Raw genomic sequence first — 22,516 nt, 5'->3', positions numbered from 1 at the left:
TTTGATGAAATTATTCAGACTTTGTCTCACTTTGATGCTTCTTTCCAAATTCGGGTCAGCATTTATGAGAAAGTCAAAAGCTTCATCGATTTTTCTCACAAAAGTTGAAAGGTCAGCAAAGGAAAAGTCTTGAACCATGACATCAGTGGGGTCATCTTAGTCTTCTTCTGCTTCATAGGCTCGTTGTTGTTCCAACTCCAAAAGGGTTTCATCATCCAGATCATTTGAATGAGAATCAATACATTCGTTCACATTATTACAATCTAACCTTGCAAAACCAAGATCTTTGCCCATCTGCATAATTTCTGTTGAGATTTCCTCTTTCTGTGTTGCAAAGGCAACAAAGTCCTTTGAACAATACAGCAAGATATTATGCCATATGGCTCTTATGTTGCTTTGAGTCACCTCTTGCCAAGATTCATAAATATTTTGAATGGCATCTTTTATGTTAAATTTCTTCCAAAATTCACTCAAAGTCCAAGAATCTTCTTCTGCTGCAGCTTTAATAGCTTGAGCAAAAGTTCGTCTTAAATAGTAAGCCTTGAAAGTGGAGATAATGCCTTGATCCATCGGCTGCAGAATTGATGTTGTGTTTGGAGGGAAAAAATGAATCTTGACATTTTCATCTAAGTCAGTCAATAGAGTTGGATGGCCTGCATTGTCTAATAAAAGCAAAATTTTGAAAGGAATATCATTCTTTCTACAAGAGCTTTTAACTTCAGGGCAAAAACAAGTTTTAAACTAGTCTTCGAAAATTGAACGAGTCACCTACGCTTTTTTATTCAAACGACAATGAACAGGTAAATGTTCTTTGTTAAGCCCTTAAGAGCTCTTGGGTTTTCCGCTCTGTACACTAACAATGGCTTCAATTTTAAATCACCTGATGCATTACCTCCTAGTAAAAGTGTCAATCGGTCTTTTGACACTTTATACCCAGCTTATGTTTTTTTCTTCTCTGCTAGAAATGGGTGCGATGGCATTCTTTTCCAGAACAAGCCAGTTTCGTCAGCGTTAAAAACTTGATCATCTATGTAGCCTTCCTTCTCAATAAGCTCCTTCAATTCATTGGGAAATAATTCTGCAGTTTTAATGTCAGCACTTGCGCTATGGAGTCCCATACGTTATTTGAAATTGTAGAACCATTCGCGACTTGCTATAAAATTATTTCCCAATGAATTGGGAAATAATTTTATAGTCTATTTTATGTCTATTTTAATGTCTATTGTCTTTAATGCTAATGTCTATTTTATGTCTCAAAAGACAGCAAAAACACATGACCAATTTTTGAATGGAGACAGGCTGCCCACCTGTCTTCAAACAAGTTGGGGCTAAAGGGGAGCTCCAGCTATGACATATGGGGAATCAAAGACATTAGAAGATTTATTTATTATCAAAGGATTTTTTAGCAGGGGAGGTGAGACATCCCTTGTATCACAAGAAAGAGGATTTAAGAAAGACTAAGAAAATGCAGGCATCATTATATTTCATCTTCTGATGATATCATGCAGAATGGTTTTCCAGTTTTGGTTCATATGCACAGGAACTTTACTAAAGAAAATTTGTTAAGTGAAGTTGGTTCAGTGAAGATGTAATCCATCCACCATTAGTGGTTTTGTATTTGCTTCAATGTCAGAACTGTGTATTATATCTTAACTGGTCAGTTCATGTTTCAAATTGCAGTTTTTTTTTTTTTTCATTCTGGCTGGTAGACAATTTTCAGTGCCCTATGTGAGAGACCACTACCCTGTTTACTGGAAGCCTGAAGAGTGACTAGAAAAAGAACATGTTGTTTTGAGAATAGATAGGTTAGATGATCTAGCCTTAGCTCATCCGGTACGTGAACTATGTACAATAATAATAATATGATGACCTTTCATGGATAGAATTCACATAGTGTGTGTGTGTGTGTGTGTGTGTTGATGATTTTTAATCAATTTACTTTCACAACAACTGCCATTTAATTTCAATTAATATAACAGAACAACGTTTGAAGTGATGATCACTTGGGTGGTGGCCAGCCACATCAGGACTTTTGTAAGAAAGTTATATGTGGAACTATAATGCAGGTGATTATGGCAAACTCAGGAGGTAGCTTGCAGCAATATCATGGAAAAGAAATCAATGCTGCTTGGTCTGTACTCAGGAATTACCTGGCAGAGGAAATGACCGAATGTATTCCAAAGGTCAGGAGATTAAATAAAGTAGGTGTAAATAATGAAGAGGTGAAGTGTGCAATCTGGAAGAAAAAGGAATTGTGGAGGCAGCACAAGATAAATGGAGATAATCAATTACATGAGAAGTACAAAGAGCAAGCTAGGAAGGTGACTCACTTAGTAGGTCAGAAAGAGAATTTAGGAATGGGTTGATAAGAATACGATACTCTGTGAGTGAAGCATGGCTTTGTAGAGGGTCAATCATGCCTTATACTCTACTAACTTTTTATAATACAGTGACATGAGGTGGATAAAGGAAATGGCTACACAATGATACTTCTGGATTTTACAAAGATGTTTGAGATACCACATGGAATCAGTTATGCAAGCTGCAACACATGGGAATGGATATGAAACTGGTGATATGGATAAAAGGGTGGCGAATGGACAGATACCAAAAAGTATATGGAGCAGAATCCAAAAGAAGACAGGTGACTAGTGGTAGGCCAAAGGGCTCTGTGTTTGGACCACTGCTGTTTATTATGTACATAAATGATATAGGAAATTAAGGGAGATATTCAGCTGTTTGCGATGATGCAAAGTTGGATAGGTAATAGTTAATCATGGTGATGTACAAGCTGTGTACCACACTGAGGGAACTGTACTCCAGGAAATTTATGAAGCCAGGGATTTGGGGTAGGATAAGAACAGATAGAGAACTACAATTTAGAGGACATACTGCTGAAGTAGGCAGGGTAGCTCACAGGATTACTTTGTTATTGAAAACACACTAACAAGTGGAGGTAAGGAGGATTATAAAGCCTTGATATGACCACATGCTCTGTTAATGGTTTCAGGGGGGGGGTATGGTAGATATTGTGTTGATAGTTTGGGTCTCTCAGGATGAGTCTTAGGACTCTATGAAGGTGTTCATGTAATAATAATAATAATAATAATAATGTCCTGTACACTCCCTGAGAACACATATCAGGAATCTAATGATGATGCTAATATACATCATTTTCTCCAGGACTTATTATGATTTATTTTCTGTCACATTCCTACAAATTCTATATTGTCTGCGTTATTCCTGTGTCATCTTTTCCTTAGTTCTCTCTTTTTTGAGTATATCAAATGACCAGCTATACTTGCTTTAAAGGATGTATAGGATAATATGATAGTTCAAAATAATTAAAGATTCATTACTAGTTTATTACCAATAATTATCTTCCAAATTGATCTATTAATTTTTAACTCTACTATTTATTTGGCTCTTATATTTTTGTCTTTAAAGTCATTCCTAACTGCATCTCTTGAAATTCTCTCTCTCTTCTTTTCCTCCACCATTTCTGCTTCAGACACCTATTTCACTAATCTTTCATCTCACATTCTGTTTAAGTAGCCAAATCTCCTAAGATCAGATCGACTTATACAGCCTTACATCCTCTTAATGCACAATTCCTCTGTAAGTTGATTTTGTAACACAGTTCTGCCACTGAAGTTCTATGCATTCCTCTAAAATTTTTAAGCATTTTCATCTATGGTCTGATCAACTATTCTGCATCAAACTCTGCACCACTGATTAGAACTGTTTAAACAGTATGATGCCAGACTGGTGATTTAGGTGATTTCTCTTATTTCATACAAATTTATTCAATTGGCTAAACCATTCTGAATAATATGCTTCAACCAGACCAGCTATCTTATTATATTATCCATTTCTATATTTAATTTTCCTTCATTAAAATTTCCAAAATAGCCACGACATGCAACCTGTTCAACAAGCTAATTATTTACAATACAGTGTAAATTTTTTTTTGTTTTTATGCTATTTTCATACTTTTTGTTTTTTAATGCTAATTTTCATACCCAATTTGTTACATTAATCATTTAATTCAGTGAATCTGGTGACATGCAGAAGATTTATAACTACAGAAGATAACAACATCTACATGCATCTGATTTGGTGTCCAAAAAGTCAGGAAACATAGCAAAAAAATTTATAAACAATATTAGTTACATTTCCAAATATACTCAATATGTTTTCCTTCAGACACATTTGCAAGAAAAAAAAAGTGTTTTTCTCTAGTGAACTGAGCATATCAGGGAACATTGGGAATTTTTCCTTCTATGTTTCCAGACTTATCGGACATCTTGTACATAAAAAAACTGAGTATAATCTTTTCAAATTTAATATCAGGTTAAATATTATTGTACTCTACTTAACAATATACAACCTGTCTATATATCCTTCAATTTTAACCGTTGACTACAACTATATACCGTATTTGCCGGCGTATAAGACGCACTTTTTTTCTTTGAAAATAGGTCTGAAAAACAGGGTGTGTCTTATACGCCGATACTTAGTTTATATTACTTTCATTTTATTACTGGAAATTTTTTCTGTTCCAAGTTATGCGATTTCTTTCTTGCTTCCTTGCGGTGTGTGAGAGCATTCCAGTTACGTAGAGTTCAGTGGATGTGCTTAAAACTGCTTAAAGGAGTGTTTGTGCATGTTCACGCAAAAGGCTAGATGGATGGAGGAGGAATGAAGTTATGAATAGATAAACTTTGGTCTAGGCACCCTGTTGAAGAAGCCTGCCCTGCTAGTATGGGATCAGTTTTGTTCTCACAGAACAGAAGATGTCACAAATAAATTTAAGGAATTGAAAACTTGGTTAGCTATAATTTCAGAAGGTCTAACTAGTCAGCTTCAACTTTTAGATGTCTGTAGGAGAAGTGGAACAGCAGGTCTTCAGATTTTGAGGTGACAACACCAGGAAGAAGGAAGAGGCCTGGCATTTTGCAAGTTTGTGAGTGGGTCAAAGCTTCATGGGATGCTGTGAAAACTGAGACAGTGGTTAAATCATTTAAGAAGTGTGGCATTAATAATGCACTGCATGGTACAGAGGACAATTTGTTGAATGACTCAGATTTTGATTTAGAAGAGGTTTCAAGTGTCTCTTCATTTAGCTCTGGAGATGAATTTCTGGGTTTTGACAAAGCAGATTAAAAGGTGGGTACACTCTTTCCTAGTTAGATTAGGTACTTGTTGAAAGTAGACCTACTTATTACTTTATATTTGAAATACTGTAAATTCATTATAATATTAAGTGATAAAGTTTTTTTCCTAAAAAATGTGTACAAAAAAGGGGATGCATCTTATATGCCGACAAATACGGTAATTGTACAAGTTTTCATATACACTACATAAACAAAGTTTTTAACAGTTTCCCTTTTCGTGAAATCATACGCTGTTTAGAGCTACAAAACCTAAAACAAATCTTATTCCCATGATTTTTCAACTACTTTTTTTATGAAAAAATCTGGTGGTCCTGACAGCACACAGGCCTCACCACAAATAATTCTTTCATAAATTTATGTTCATCAAGTTTTCTTAAGTCTTTTCCAAGTATGCTTGCATGAATAGGAAGAATTTAATCCCCACAACCAGTGTTTGTTTATATACGAATATAATGAAAGCACTGTTCGAATCACTTGAGATTTGATTTCCTGAATGTTGCACAGGTTTTCTGAATTATGCATAGCCAATGATAAACTTTTATACTGCCATATTTGAACATTAATAAAAGTTTTAAGCAACCTATAACAAATAAAAAATAGAAAAACTTTACTTACATTTTTTAAAAATTCAACAGCATAAAACCAAGCTGCAGACTTTCGAACAGCAAAAGCCTCTTTAAGAGAAGGCAGGTAAAATTTCATTTGGTCTGGACAGATTTGGAGAATAGATATTACAAGATCTTTAAGTTTACTATTCACAAAGGGGAAATGGTGCCGAACACTTGTCAACAAATTTGTGATTATGTGATTTGGATCACTAAAAAGTAATAAAAAAAAAATAAGCCTTATTCACAATTAATTAAGATATACCAAATGAAAAAGTATATCAATCAACAAAATAAGTTAGTTTCAATAAATTTCCTAAATTAAATTCCCTTAAATTTTAATGAATTTATAATTTTATTTGAATGTATATATATGCATAATTTTACCACTTTTGTAATACTATTTAATAGCTGTCAAAATACTTTTTTATTATTATTCAAAATATTAAAATAAATAAAATAAATATTTGGAGTTTCCAAAAAAAGATGCTTTGGTTACAGTTGTATAGCATTTATGAAACAATCTATTAAAATAAATACTACGATTGTCCCTGTTTTAGAATGAAGTACACTAATATTATATTCCTGTCATAACATATGACCTATATCACTATAAAAAGGCAAGAAGATATACCTCTACAGTTGACTATTCACCTGTATATCATCAATAGATGAAGGGCTTCTAGAAACACATTAACAGATTCCTTCTTTCTCAATAATCACCTGCCCTTCCCTCTCCCATATGGATGATGAACTTATGGACTTCAAAAGAGCTCTCTCATGAACAGATAGGCTATATTTGTGGTCTTTCCGTTCATGACATTACTAAAAAATCAGCTGAAATCAACTATAAGCAATGTTATCATACAATAAAATATGAGTGTGGCATCTCTGCCAAAAATGTATGACGATTCAGGAAGCTACCAAAAATAATCAGCTAGGAACAAAGAGTCTAGTGTGTAAAATTTTATTTATTACTTTTTTAGCATCAACCTCATACTCAAGGTGAGAAAACCTATAACACAATAATTTCATGGGGGTGGGGGCAAGTGATTAGGAAGAAAGATCGCTGTTAATGTTTCTTGAAGTTATTGGGGAAAATGGTAGAAGGGCTGTTATAAGGAACAGAGGCAAAAAAAGAATAAAAGATAAGAGGTTAGTTTGATAAGTTTAGAGTGAACCTGTGAATGGATTTGACCAGTAGCTGCTTGAATCCTTACAATTGTGGCCAGCTTAGTGAAAGAGCATCCATGAAAGTATCTGTAAAAAAAGAAAAAGACCTATTTTCAAGTGAGCATCTAAGAGAAAATGACCAAAGAGGGAATGATTATTTATTAGACAAATTGCTCTCTTCTGGATACAATCAAGAATTTTTGGAGAAGCTTTGGAATATTATCAATTCAAATGTGATAATATTCTAAGGTCAAGAAGGAAAGAATTGTTACTTTTTTTTCCCCTATGAATGTGATGTGTTTATAAATTAAATATTTAATTTATTGAACTTACTAATATTTAGCTGGATTTCTTAACCAGCATCTTCAAAGCACAAATTACAACTTTGGTAAAGCAAACAGCACTCTATGATGTTATAGAAACAAATTTAAATTGTAACTGGTATCACAGTTCCCTCTAAGAGCCAGATAAAAACAAAATGTTGGGCTACATGTGGTCATAAAATGGTTTGGCTTGTCTCCCAGATCTTTGGCAAATTAATGCAACCATGCTTACTGGGGTGAGGGGAGTGTCTGATGATTAACTAAGGCTGATTAAAACACAAATATTTCAGTACACATATTGTGAACCATCTTCAATTAATTAAATATTCAGCTATGCTTATGTGTAACTTTATTCTAATGAATAATACAGAGTTATCCTTCATTTAACATATGATTTTACAGTTATGTTTTTCTATATAACCTATAGATGGGACTAGAATGCACCCCCCCCCCCCCAAAACCAATTTCTCAAAAGTAAATCAGAAAATTACTAAATAATTTGGACACTAAAAGGTCTTCTGGTCCTAATATGGCATCTAACTGATTATTCTCAAATATTATTTAACTTCCACTTAACTCATTGAGGTTAGAGGAGTGCTTCAGAGCATCATCTATGATGCTCTGAAGCACTCCAGAGCATCATCTATGAAACTTCCCTAATCTCAACAAGAATGGCTGTATTAATTTGCAAAAGATCTGGAAAACAAGCCATTCTAAGACCATATTTAGTCTGACTTCTCTGAATTAACTTTGTTTTTATCTGGTCCCTGGAGCAGGAAACCTTGGTAGGACATTAGTTGCTTTTCAATAACAATCTAACTTAGTGCTGTGTGCTTACCACAGTTGTAATTTGTATTCTGAAGATGCTGGTTAGAAATCTGACTACATATTAGTAAGTTCAATAAATTAAAGCACTGCTATGAACAACTATCAACACCCAAGCCTATCCATATGTAAAAACGATAGATGAGCTTTGAGGATTAGAGAAAGGTCATTCACATATAAGAGGAAGCATGTGTATGACAGCCCAAAGCCCTGGGGCATCTCAGTGTGGTTAAAGAAATCTGATGAGAGGAAAGTGTCTATCATGACATAACGTGCAGTGAATGACTAGAGAGGAAGTTGGCAACCAAATCACAAAGAGAAGGAAGGAAGCCATGATGTTTACTTGGTAAGAAGACCATGATGCCAGACTTAATCAAATGCAATAGAAATCAAAAGTCAACAAGCGAGTGTCTCCAAGCTATGCCATGGATTGTGTCCAAAGATGAGGTTAGCAATCATCATCTACTAACCATATTGAAGGTAATCATCAGTATGGTTAGTAGAACCATGCTGATGATTACCAATTAAGTCGGGGATGGTTTTTTTTTTTTTTTTTATTATCATAGTGACATTATATTTTATCATGTTCTTTTTTATGGTCAAAGGGATGATGGACATTTTTATTAGGGTTTTGTCTTGATCTTGATATTTGTTAACCTGTCTGAGTCATTTTCCAGAGTGACAGTCCATTACTTCTTTCCCGAGACATTAGATTAAGAAAATATTTTACTGGGTTGGTTACCGGCCATCCGCAATGGAGCTGCCACCTTAGGGCCTCCAAACTTGCCCTAATTCTCCCTTCTCTCATTTGTACCTGACTAAGCTTCAATGAAATATAAACAGAAACAATTCATATACAGTTGATGAAGGAATACAACTAGAGAAATAGACCATTCCAATGATAGTCAGTTTAGAATCAATATGCAAAAATCATTCATATACTGTTTTAGATGACCTTAACCCTCTCAGAGGTCTTGTATTCTTGACACCAGTAACAACTGAACATATACTGTATTTTATTTCAGTAAATATTTACAATTAAAACTGACAATTATTTTTGAGCACACTCAATACAATGATTTTAATATTATGAAATATCACACTTTCACTGTAACAATAATATAACTACCAATTATAAAAATAGTTAAACTTAAAACATAATTAAGAAATTAAAAAAGAAACAAAGAAAATTAAATAATTTAATGAATATGTAAACAGCTATAACTATATAATAGAAGTGCATACCCTCCAGATCCTCCCGAAGAAGTTTCATGAAATAATATCCCATATCTGAATGAACAGCAAACAGAAACCATAAACTGATGAACTGTATCCACAACAAGTGCAATGTCTTCATTTGAAGCTGGCTATTACAGAATTAAGACAGTAACAAGAATACTAATAAACAGATAAATTTGGCTACTGCTATAGTTATTCATTTATGGAAAGGTTACAAAAAAGAGATTTGTGTAACTACAAAATCATGAGATAACATTCCATATTATCACATATTCTAGTCACTTTCCATCACTTCAACATTAATGAATATGCAAAATTTAAAAAGTATGATAATCAGCAATTACCAATTACTTTCAACCAGTATTGCAGCAAGTGCTAAAATAAACTATAATAATGATTAAAATATAGTGTTATTCATTTAAACAATATGCAAATAATGATTCACATGTTATTACATGATCAAAAAATATCAAGTCTATTTTGATTATATCTGTTCATTCCTTGGTATAATGATTTAAATGTTAAAAGAATACATTTCACTGATAGAAGCTTAAGTTCTTCAATGGTTCGGATAATAAATGCATAGCTATACCATCTAAGTGAAACCTCATGTAGATCAAATCTACTTGAATGTGATTTTCCAAAGCATGCAATTCTTTTTTTCTCCCCTAGTTCAGAGCAAAATTTGATAATGCTCAATAGTGACAAGTATATACATGGGAGTAGAGCAGTCTTTCCCAACCTTTTTGATGTCGCGGACCCCCTGTAGCGAATATTAATTCACTGCTGCCTTCATAAAATCCAAAATGGAAATTTTTTATATTTTACATATCATAAAGCTGAAGTAATAAATTACAATTTTACAACACTAAATGTATCATTTATGACAATGCAATACTGTTAATGGAGATATTCGGAAGAATATTAACATATCAATTAGGCCAGGTGTAAACAACATAAGATAAAGTTTAATGAAAATAAACTATCCCGCAGACCCCCTTTGAATTACTCGCGGACCCCCCTGGGGGGGTCCATGGACCACAGTTTGGGAAACACTGGAGTAGAGCACTGAACCCACAAGACTTTCCACTAAATCACAGTTTAATGTGCACTCCAATTTTTAACATTCACCAAATTTTGACACCCACTTTTTTACATATTCATATATTAAAGATTTCTTTTTTGTCTCCAATTAGTCAGAGAGGAGAAAAGAAATCTTCAGTTGTTTTTTTTTTGTGATATAACAAGATTTATTGTGCAGGTGGCACCAAGGTGAAAGAGAGGTGCAACGAAACATTCTATGGTCATATGTTATACATGATACCCTCAATTAAAAGGCTGTGCTTGTAGAGTACATACATGCACCGCAAGCAACTGTGAAATATATTATCATTAGTAAGAATGTGCACAATATGCTGGCAAAAAAGTTTTCTGAGAAGATTCAGATCATATTTTTTCATCTGAAAAAAAAAAAAAAAAAAAAAAAAAAAAAAAAAAAAAAAAAAAAAAACGTGTAAATTCACAAGTTGCATACTCATATTTAAAGCAAGTTAAGCAGTAATCAAAAGGCATGGGTCACAACATAGATTCAATCAATGAATCAGCATATCACTGTAAACTTTAAGATGAAATAAATAAGCTTTCTGTCAAACAATGTTCTGTGGTGACCAACGGAGAAGACAGACCAACAATAAAAGAATTCTGGAAAAGTTATAACATCAGAAATGCTATATTACATTCTAAGAACATGGGAAAATGGGAATCAGAAATCACCGTTGGCTGGAAAAATTTGTGGGCTCCAAATTTTGAAGGGTTTCAAACAATCAAATAACAACAACAAAATGAAACTGAAGAAGAAAACAAAAGAAGAACTGAAAAGAATGTTACCTCAAAACTGAGGTAACATTCATTGTTGAGGAGATTGCTTGTCCAGTTTTATTCTGAAAACATTTTTGAAGAAATCTCTAACACTGATGAACTTGTGTTAGAATCTGCATATACGGAAATTACAAAAGAACTCACTATACAAGCTCTTATGGAAATTGTTGACGAAGGCACATAAATTCTAGTAGTAAGACTTATACGTTGGTTAGACATAACTGGTAATTAATTTACGGAATTGACAACGCATATAAAGTAAATTAATTAAAGATAACTTTAATGAATCACTTCTATATTTCGGCAATGTCACATTGCCATCTTCGGGAACATAAAGATATGGTATGTGCACTAAGGAACTAACAAAGCAAATGAGGAAGAAAATAAGAACTAATTTTGTTCCTAAAGTCCTAATGGTGCCCTCTTGCGGGCTAATTTGGTAGTCTTGGCAGTTGGGCTGAAGTTCTCAAAATGAAAGTCTCCCAAATTTGGGGCAGTTTCATGCACCCAAATTTGTTGAGGTTAGGAACGTTTTTTAGAGCTGCTGAAGATCTGCTGAAGAATCTTCAGCAGCTCTAAAAAACGTTCCTAACCTCAACAAATTTGGGTGCATGAAACTGCCCCAAATTTGGGAGACTTTCATTTTGAGAACTTCAGCCCAACTGCCAAGACTACCAAATTAGCCCGCAAGAGGGCACCATTAGGACTTTAGGAACAAAATTAGTTCTTATTTTCTTCCTCATTTGCTTTGTTAGTTCCTTAGTGCACATACCATATCTTTATGTTCCCGAAGATGGCAATGTGACATTGCCGAAATATAGAAGTGATTCATTAAAGTTATCTTTAATTAATTTACTTTATATGCGTTGTCAATTCCGTAAATTAATTACCAGAAGGCACATAAAGTCAAGTCATTACTGCCTTCATATGAGAATGATAGAACATTCAAGGCTTGTTTACGAACAGATTCTCATATTGAGCCACATAAATTTATCCTGAAAATAAACTAATACTTTTTTTCAGTTGGATTTTGTCCAGCATGGCACCCCTTTCTGCTCTCTTGGTAATAATAGCATACAAGAAAGGGAAGCATGACTTTCTGGCATGATGGTGATTTTAGTTTTGGATGACAGAAATTGAAAAATACTAGAAACCAAGAAAAATTTTTGCCTGCTGTTTTAATGGCAAGATCATATACAGTATTTACATATCTCACAGTCACTATTTCTTACAACAATCCATTAGATCAGTGTTTCCCAAAGTATGGTACATGTACCACTGGGGTATACACAAAAGATCTTTGAGAGTACAAGGCTTTTTTTTTTTTCTTTTGTATCCCACCATATGAGCCCAGCTGAAAATTCCTCATAAATGACAGTCTAATATGGGATTTGAACTCAGGTCTTTCTAATAATGCCAACCAAAATAATAATGATACTGTTTTGAAATGAACAAGCTATAGATTCAAATTCCATGCCAGTATGATTGGTAAAAAAAGTCTTTAGGTGGTTGCCTTACATTGTCTGTAATATCATCGTGCTGCCTATTGAAAATCTGATTCTACTAAGGAAGAAGTGGAAGAATTTTTTTGAGTCATCTGAGAATGCAGCTGACAAAGAAAAGAAAAACTTCTTCCTTCCTGAAGATCTAAACAGCAGAGTGAGAAATATCAGACATAGAAATGTTTTGAGAAAATTTGGAGAAAAGAGAAATGCTAATAATAATGGTAAGTACTTATTAGATTCCTGTTCAGGATACTGACTAGTCAATACCATATCCCAACATAAAGATGGCACAAATTCACTTGGAGAGAAGACAAAAAAAAGTTTCATTGATTATGTTTTGATTGATAGGAGTATCTTCACAAGACATCTTAGGACACAAGAGTAAACAGAGAATTATAAAAAGAAAGCGATCGGTATTTAGTTTTATAACACCGGAGGAAAACTCATATAAAAAACTTTATTAGCATAAAATTTTCACCTAAGTATCATAGGCATCCTGAGTACAAGATCACAGGATGGCAATTAAACATTAAAATACAATTCTAAAAAGCACCACCTAAGTAGCTAACGCAAGATAATTATAAAAGGTAAATCATTTCCTAACTTATTTAAAATATATATATATATATAACCCAATTCTCCTTTTACACGGTAGACTGGTTGCAGGAAAAAACCGCATAAAAAAGAACACAGTGCATATGAAAAAAAAGAAGAATGGTTCAGAGGTTAAAGCCCGATATGAACAATAAGTCATTTTCAAATAAAACATATGAAAATCATTGAATAAAATTCTATTTAATTTTAATGGAATATTTTTTATTTTAAATACTTATTTAAAGTATATACATATGTATCTGGGGTGCTTACGGATCAAAGCTGTATAACTGAGAGGAGACTTGCACATAGCTTTAAAGGAATGTGGAGAACCGACCAGGGCTTTTGACCTAATGTCCAATCCTCACCTTCTCATGGTGCACCCTGTTAGGTATCTAACCTGGATATTGAATGAACGAGGATGGGCTGGCAATTTGGGATTTAGCCGACAAAATTGTATTCTTATTGGCTTAAACCAAAATATAGAATGATGGTAAAACATGACAGAATTTCATGCTGGCTGGGGAGTCACCTGGTTAAACAAGGCCACCCCCCCCCCTTTGTTTTCACCACGAAACCAGGATGAACAACAAAAAGTCAGCCACTGGAACAAATCCTAAAATACACCCCAACTCAACATCACCAGCGTTCAAGATCAGTACTATCAACATAAGAAGCCTGAATGGCAAAGAAATGGAGCTAGCTAAGGAACTGAATAAGTACCAGATCGACATAATAGGGGTAACAAAAAAGACAAAAACTGGTGAGATCTTTCTGAGCAATAAATACAAAATGCAGGCGAAATTAATTATGGCAATCCCTTGATATACGTGCCAAGAGTTTTGATTAACGCGCCTTTAAATTTACCACGCTAAATCATGCTCACACAAATTCTCTTAATGATCTGTGTGAGAATGTGAAAGTTTTATTTTTCCCACCAAATACGACATCATTGCTACAACCCATGGACATGGGCATCATTGCAATTTTCAAAGCCTATTTTCTTAAAAAGACATTCTCAAATGCAGTAGAAACAACAATGGAAGAAAATGCGATTACGTTCCACGAATTTTGGAAAAAATTTAACGTTAAACACGCAATTGAGAACATTCATGACTTGTGAATGTTGTTTTCAAAATCCTGTGAACAACATGGTCAAAGAAATTGCTGCAATTGGTGAAGCCCCTCGATTTTGATGGTGTTGATGCAGAAGATGTTAAAGAATTATTGGATTCAAATTCAAAAGATTTCAGTGACAACGATCTTCTTGAAATTGAACAACGCACACATGAAGACAACGAACAAATGGAATAACAGTCAAAGAACTGGATGGAATATTTTGCAGTTTAGAATTGCTTAAAATGCAAGTAATGGATATGGATTCAGATGTTAATCGAAGAACGCTTGTTTGCCGAGGTCTGGAGAGTCATTTTGCTTGTTATAGAATTTATGTCGATAAGAAAAAAAGTAAAACTGTTCAAACGACTCTTTATAACTTCTTTTGATTAAAAAAAATTGCAGTAACTAATGTAGATACAAGTATTTATTAAACATTTACTTTGCATTCATTTTTTATCTTTCCTAAAAGAGTACTATATAAAACGAACTATTACTAAAATACACAAACAATTATTAAAGAAAAAAATGAAAGAGTTTGAGAAAAAGAACCAAACCTTGGAGATTCAGTGGCAAGTCATGAAGAAAACACTCACTGATTTAGCAAGAGAGGCATGTGGTGAGGTTGTCTGCAAGAATAGAAAATTAGAACTTCGAAAAATTACTAAATGCAACAATCAGTGACAGCACAGTGGCAATAAACTGATCAGGCATGCAATCAGGAATACATATCCATAATTGAAGTAGAAAATGCCATCAAAAGCCAGAAATATGGAAAGGAGGCTGAAGTAGATGATATTCGACCAGAAATGTTCAAGTATGGAGGTATAGAAGTCTTACAGTGGCTGCACAGCATAGTTCAGAGTGACGACTTCTGGATGATTGACGTACATCTCTCATAGTACCTATATATATATCGTGAAGGCCAAATAGAGGCTGTCAAGATCAGATTTTCACTTTATGACAAATAGTTGAGAAATCATGGGAATATAACAAAGATCCATATTCAAGTTTTGTAGATCTGGGAAAGGCATATGACACCGTGCCAAGAGAGAAGCGATTCAAAATACTACAGTTAATATGATGTCAGTGGGGTTATATCAAGCAATACTCAGTCTTTATTTGAGTTGTAAGCCAGCAGTTAGAATTGAAGGAAGTACAGGAAATTGAGTTGTAAGCCAGCAGTTAGAATTGAAGGAAGTACAGGAAGATGGTTTAATGTTAAATCTCGTGTCAGACAAGGATGTACATTATCCCCTCTGTTATTCATTATCTATATGGATCACATTATGAAGTAAAGTAGTATTAAATCTGATATCAAAATTGGAGATGTTAATGTCAGCTCTTTGCTTATTGCAGATGATGTTATACTTCTAAATAAATCTGCTACAAGTCTGCAAGATTCTTTGACTAAATTGAATAACTGTTGTAATAGTCATCAACGAAGTCAGCAATAACAAGACAATCAAAATAGGCAGAATCATTGAAAATGTCAACTGTGTTGTGAATGGAGAACCTGTGGAACAAGTAAAACATTTCAGCTATTTAGGCACGATTTTTACTGAAGATGGTAAATTAAATATAGAAATAGACAACAGAATCAGCAAAGCTGGTATGGTGGGAAGTCAATTGAATAAATTCATATGGAATAAGAGAGAAATTAGTCGGAACACTAAATTAGCTGTATACAAGACAGTGTTCAAACCAGTTTTAACTTATGGATCTGAGAGCTGGGTTAGAAGTAAAACACTTGACCAAAGACTAGAGACCGCAGATATGAGAGTCCTGAGAAAGATTATAGGCGTGAACAGATGGCATCAATGGCAATATCATATTAAAAATGAGGATATCAGGAAAGAACTTGACATTGTCGGCATCCAGGAATGCATTAGCAGTGCTAATCTCAGGTGGTATGGTCACTTAAACAGAATGGGGGAGGAAAGATTAGCAAAACAAGGGTTCTCTGTCAGGTTGGTAGGAAAAAGATCCACAGGAACACCAAGACATAGGTGGATTGATACGGTAAAAAGTGCCTTAGAAGATAGAAATATAAGATATTTCGATCTTCTGATAATGTTGGAGTCTTGACAGGTAACAGACTGATTTGGAGGAGAATTGTAAATAAGAAGTTAGTAATGACGTAAATTTTTGATGTAGTACTATCATATCCTGGACACCCCTTGAGGGTACATGTCAGGAATTTGATGATGATGACATATGTATCTTTCTTAAAGAAATTAGTCTGTCACTAGAAATTCAAAAAAAGCCCAAATAAATCCATGCATATGGTTATTAGTTCAATTTTATTCACCATCTCTTTCTGATATTGGCCATGTTCTTTTGTGTGAGACTGTAATTAAATCACTCCTATCACTTGTTCGTACTGCAATGGCGAAACATTTTCTTCCGTAAATGGAACTAAATTAGCACTAATTACCAATAATTCTGAAGGTTGTTTTTTTTTACCACGGACTCTGTAATTAATCATTCAGATCCTGTTTTGACTAGATCTTTGTCTAATTCTTCATATCACACCATACGTGACTTCAGTTCACGTTTAAACTATTCAGCTCATTCAGTATTTGGATCATGTGTAGGAAAATGACTTTGCAATTTACTAGTCATTTGAAGCCCTACTTGAATTAATCCTGCAGTAAGTGGAATCTCTTCTTCATCATCATGATCACTTTTTTCTTTTTCATCGAGATACTCAAGGACAGCTATTATTTCGTCATCACTAACGGCCTTGTCAACCATCAATTCTTCAATATTTGCAGATGAAAAATCATCAAATCCTTCTCTGCCAACTGCATGTGACAATTTGATGATATTGGGATATTTAGTTGTATGCAAAGGTACAGGATTTTTCTTTTTCACAGATTCTGGCCAAGTAGGTTTCTAGCATGCATTTAAAGTTGATGGTTTCAATCCTCATAATGTCAATTTAGAAAGTTTGATGCAATCCAAAATAGAAAATTTCTTCAACACATCAATAACTGTCAGTAAATTATCCTTATTTAGTTTATCAAAAATGTGTTGGAATCTTCTTCTTCTTATGTAGTAAGTTTTGAAGGTAGCAATCACACCCTTGTCTAGTGGTTGTTATGAATGTTGTATTAGGTGGCAGAAAACAAAATTCCACATTTGGGTGTTCTAAAATAGGATGGCCAGGTGCATTGTCTATAATCAATAAAACTTTAAAGCACAGATTTTTTTTCCCATCAAATAGCATTTAACTTCTGGAATAAAAAACATTGATGGAACCGTTCATTAAAAATTTCTTTTGTAACCCAACCTTTTTTTGTTTGCCTTCCAGTGCACTGGTTATATCTTAAAATCCACACTTTCATTGCCTGCGGTCTTAGGGATCGATTAATGAGTAATGGTTTTAATATACAATCTCCTGAAGAAATGCTGCAAAATAATAGAGTCAGAAGCTTAGCTGCTTTAAAACAACAACAACAACACTTTTTTGTGATTTCACTATATAAGTTCTACTTGGCATTTTTTTTCCAAAAAAGGCTGGTATAATCTGTGTTCCAAACTTGATCAGGAGTGTATCCACCATTTTTAATTAACAGTTTAGAAAAAATTCCCTAGCTGCTGGCTCATCTGCAGATGAGGCTTCTCCTTTTATTTTTACATTATGAAGCCCATATTTTTGAGAAATTTTATAAGCCAACCGTGCTTGCAGAAAAATCATAATTGTTGTGATTTTTCTGCAAACATTTCTGTTTGATGACATTTCTGTCTAAAGGTATTCCTTTTTGTGAGCAGTCTTGTATCCACATCATTAGGACCATTTCCATCTTCACTTTTATGTCTCTCATATACGATGCCGACTTGGCATCTAATTTTGTTCCATAAAGAACAGATTTCTAATAGCTTCTTCATTTTTATTAATCATTCTTACGGTAGCTTCATTTAATCAAAAATATTTCCTTAAGGATTATGAACCGTCTCCAGCTGCTAAATGATCTAAAATTTGGATCTTACAGTTTCTAAAGAAGCTAGCTTTTTTTTTCTTCTTCTGTCTAACTGAATTATGTGACATCGTGATTAATGGGGTAATGTTACGAAAATATCTGAAAATAATCAATAATTAATTTTACTAATTTGATATTACGCGTACAAAACCTCAAAATTTAATATACCTGTATAACTCTATTGCACGAACATAACACAAAACATGCAAACATAATTATAATGGAAATACCCTTTTTAACAGAACCGAATTCAAACAGAAATTTTAAAAATAAGTGCCATTTGAACCATGTTAAATCAAAATATAGCATGTAAAATCGCATTGCTTTTGTTTTCTAAACCATGTTATTTCAAAATCGTGTGAAAAAAAGAGAATATAAAAGAGAATTAGCTATATATATATATATATGTAGAAAGATTTTTACCTTGGGTATACTATACATTAAAGATAAGGGAAGGGGCACTACCCAGACCAGTTTCAACCTTTATTGAGGGCTCATCAGTAATAAGGTCAAAGCACCTTGTGGCAACTTACATATTTATAAGTTCTGCATTACTTCAACCTTGGCATCTTAGGGTCTGGCTCCCACTGATGAGACCTCAATAAAAGTCAAAACCGGTCTGGGTAGTGGCCTTTCCCTTAATGCATAGCATCATACATGTCCGCAAGGAGATGTGCTTTGCATTAGGGGAAATAGTAAGGGAAAGTGATCAGATCTTACTCCACCTTTACCACGAGTTGCCTCAGACCTGAAAATACTTCAGGTGCAAACTTGGCTTACCTTACTTGGGTAAAAGGATTAAAACCAAGTTTATAAAATTTGCTTAGTATCTTTAACATAATATATATATATATATATATATATTTAGACAACTCACAGTATTTCATTTTTGAAACAAGCATTTAGTTTTGAGCAAGCTAAAACTGAATATCATAATGAAATGAAAAATATCTAAGAAGATTTAAAAAAGAATCAAAGTGAAGTATCTTTCAGAAGTGAACTGTATACTCAAATATACAAACAGTAGTGAAGAAAAACAAGAGTCTGAAAACAAGAATCAAATCTTGGAGACTTTTTATGAAGTTATTTGCAAGAATAGAAAAATCAGATGATGGATTCAGAAAAAGGAGAGAAATCGTAGAAAAAAGAAAGTATATCCAAGTTCTTAATCAGCATGTGTTCTGAGAGAATACAAAGAAAAATGTAAGAAAGTAAAACAAAATGTAAAAGTAGCTGCACAAAACTTGTGGGGCACTTTGGTAACAACACAAAAGATAAAAATCAGGAAGATAGCAAAATGTTCTAGAGGTTACTGGAAAAGCCATAGAAATGGAGAAAAGAGTACTAATTAAAGATGATAAAGGTGACATTGAAAACTGCAGATCAAGATATTCAAGATGTTTGGACTCATCTGGCTAAGCATTTCAAAATCAGCTCCTACTATATTTCCTGGCCTGTAGCAACACCTCGCTAAAGATCTAAAATGCTTGCTTACCTCAACCTCACATCAAATAGTCTCAAAGTCACTATCACTACTGCTTTCTTTGAGTTCCACATGGAGCAGATACAACTATTCTGAATTTATCAGTAATATCCTGCCTATTCTTTCATCTTTTCTTTTTGAAAAATGCTATAATCATCATATTCTATTCTTGTGATTACATCATCCTCCATTAACCATCTCAATGACACCAAAGATTTGCACACTGACTAACTCTATCAAGAGCATAAACTTTGCATCCTTATTCCTAATAGTGTATAAGCACAGTAGCTTATACACTTCAGTGTATAAGCTACTGTGCATAGTGTATTTGCATAGTGTATAAGCACAGTAGCTTATAGATGCTATGCTATTGAAAATTTTTTCATGGAGCCTCTCTAAATACAAATCAATATCACACAGCATCTATATGGTTATTTTCTTAAAGGGAATCCCATATTTTGGAAAAAGCCAGTGTGTTCAAAACACAGAGATGCTCCTTAAGAAAATAAGCATTGTTATGTGGTATTGATAGCAGCTTATCCCTTTCTTTCCCACATTTCCTCACCCAATCATTCACGTCCTTCAAGTCTGTTGCTCTCACCGAAGTCATCCCTGTATCCTATCCTCCATCCTTTATCTCACAATCCTGGTATCAAACAGCTCTCACCTACCTTCAGATTTATTTCATACATCCACATACTCAAGTTCTCTCTTCCTGTACATTCTAGCTATCATGTTCTTCTCGTCAGCTCTCTACTAGAGAGGGAGTTGAAGGTATGAACCCTGGCAACATACTCAGAATTTTCCCTCTCAACTTTCACTTCACTGTGTCCAGCAACATTTGCAAATCCCGCACTACCACAGCATACATCCTTGAAAGTCATCTACTCAGAATAGTCAGCTCTTGCACCTCCACAGCCTCAGTTGCTCTTCCTTTTTCTGCTGCTCTCAGATATTCTTTGACACTTGCTCCATTTTCATATCTTTTACCAAAGCGTTCCCCATGTAGCACTACTCTACTACTTTCAACTGCAATCATTCACCTTTGACTCATTTATCACTGGCACCTTCCATCTTCCACTTTCAATGACCAATATCATCTCTAAATGTCCCATCTTGCTCTACACATTCCTGAATTCATTCATCAAATTTACCAATTTTTTCCCCCTAAAATTACTTCACCTGTGTTCATATCTTTCACATTAGATCTTTACAATTCTGCATTTGTTCTTTGACCATGACACCATCTTTTGCATCGTCCTCTGTCTTATTACTCTGCTAACATTCACTACATTTGCCATTCCTAACTTTTGCTATGCTCCTATTGTTTATGCCATTTTTGCCACTATCGATTGCTTCTTTCACATTACTTTTTTGCTATCAGCCCAGCATTCATTCTTTTTGTTACATTCTCACTACTCTCACCTCAGTCACTGATACACCACTTCTCATCAACTCTACATTTAAGTCACACATGCACACTCTCCTTCCATCTGCTTTAAACATCCATAAGCTATCCACATAATATAACATGACCCATAGGTCATGATGGAGTTTAAAATGTGAATAACTTTTTTACTATTCATTTTTTCTTCTTCTTTTTTTTTTCAGATATTCTAAGAACATTTGGGAAGCTAATCATGGAAAAGTTCACAACCAACAATGAACTAAAATCAAGCAATTTTATTTTGAAAATCAGCATTTCATTATTATTAATTGGCCATTAATTTGATGGCTCCTGACTTCTTCCTATGGTTACCTGAAAGAAAAGGTGCATGTGAACAAGCCCCAGACAATCCAACAGCTAAAGAAGAAAATTCATGCAGAAATTAGGGTGCTGCAGCAGTCATGGAACATGCCATTGAAAGGTCCTTCTTTGTAAAGCCAAAAGGTTTTACATTATAAATTTTAGGTTTTATATGAAATATAAAACCTAAAATTCTCCAGGTTTTATATTTCATTACAACAAAAAATAATAATAAAAATAATTAATAAATAAAGGGTATTAAATGCTTAAACCCCCATGACTTATGGGCCACCCTGTACAATGAGCCCACACAGCACACCTCACATTTCAAAAAATCAGAATTTAATTCATGAATAGATAAAAGCAGCTGCCAACTTGCTTTCAAAGTCCATTAGTATATATCACTCACAGTTGAAAGACATTGGAAGAACAGTGAAAAAAAGAAACATGCACACACTCACACACACACTACAAGCACATTCTGTAGCAACTCTCACACATAAAAACCTATAATTAATAACAAAAAAACTTATGTGAAACCACAGGGCTCTCATGCAAAACACCCTCTTCAAGAACTCCAAAACTGCAGATCAAGTTTTGGGGATCTTGAAGTTCCCTTGAACCCTAAATAAATAAATAAATAAATAAATATATATATATATATATATATATATATATATATATATATATATATATATATATATATATATATATATATATAGTTTTTTTATGTGAACTTCACTCATGAAAGTTTGTAAACCTATAGCACATTAGATCCAAATATCAACACAAGATATAATTATAAAGTAATGGAATGAAATAGGAAAATTATTTAATATTTGTAGAATTTTTCAGCTGTTTCCAG

The 22,516-nt window shown here is 33.8% G+C and overlaps 1 protein-coding gene across 1 annotated transcript in view; it reads right to left on the bottom strand.

The window, feature by feature from the left end:
- The window catches only part of LOC150096172 (nucleolar pre-ribosomal-associated protein 1-like), a 191,485-nt gene that overhangs the window by 109,885 nt on the left and 59,084 nt on the right, over window positions 1-22,516 (bottom strand). Inside the window, exons 7-8 of the mRNA XM_090409629.1 lie at window positions 9,349-9,470; window positions 5,793-5,994 (exon numbers count right to left, since the gene is read on the bottom strand). Of these exons, the coding sequence (XP_090265755.1) occupies window positions 5,793-5,994; window positions 9,349-9,470 (324 nt within the window). The remainder of the gene's footprint in view (window positions 1-5,792; window positions 5,995-9,348; window positions 9,471-22,516) is intronic.

The sequence above is a fragment of the Typopeltis vanoorti genome, chromosome 19 (genome assembly GCF_054136105.1).
Source record: "Typopeltis vanoorti isolate ZY-2024b chromosome 19, IOZ_Tvanoo_1.0, whole genome shotgun sequence".
NCBI lineage: Eukaryota > Metazoa > Arthropoda > Arachnida > Uropygi > Thelyphonidae > Typopeltis > Typopeltis vanoorti.
The sequence above is the reverse complement of the archived record's forward strand: the minus strand, read 5'-3'. Positions and strand labels throughout refer to the sequence as shown.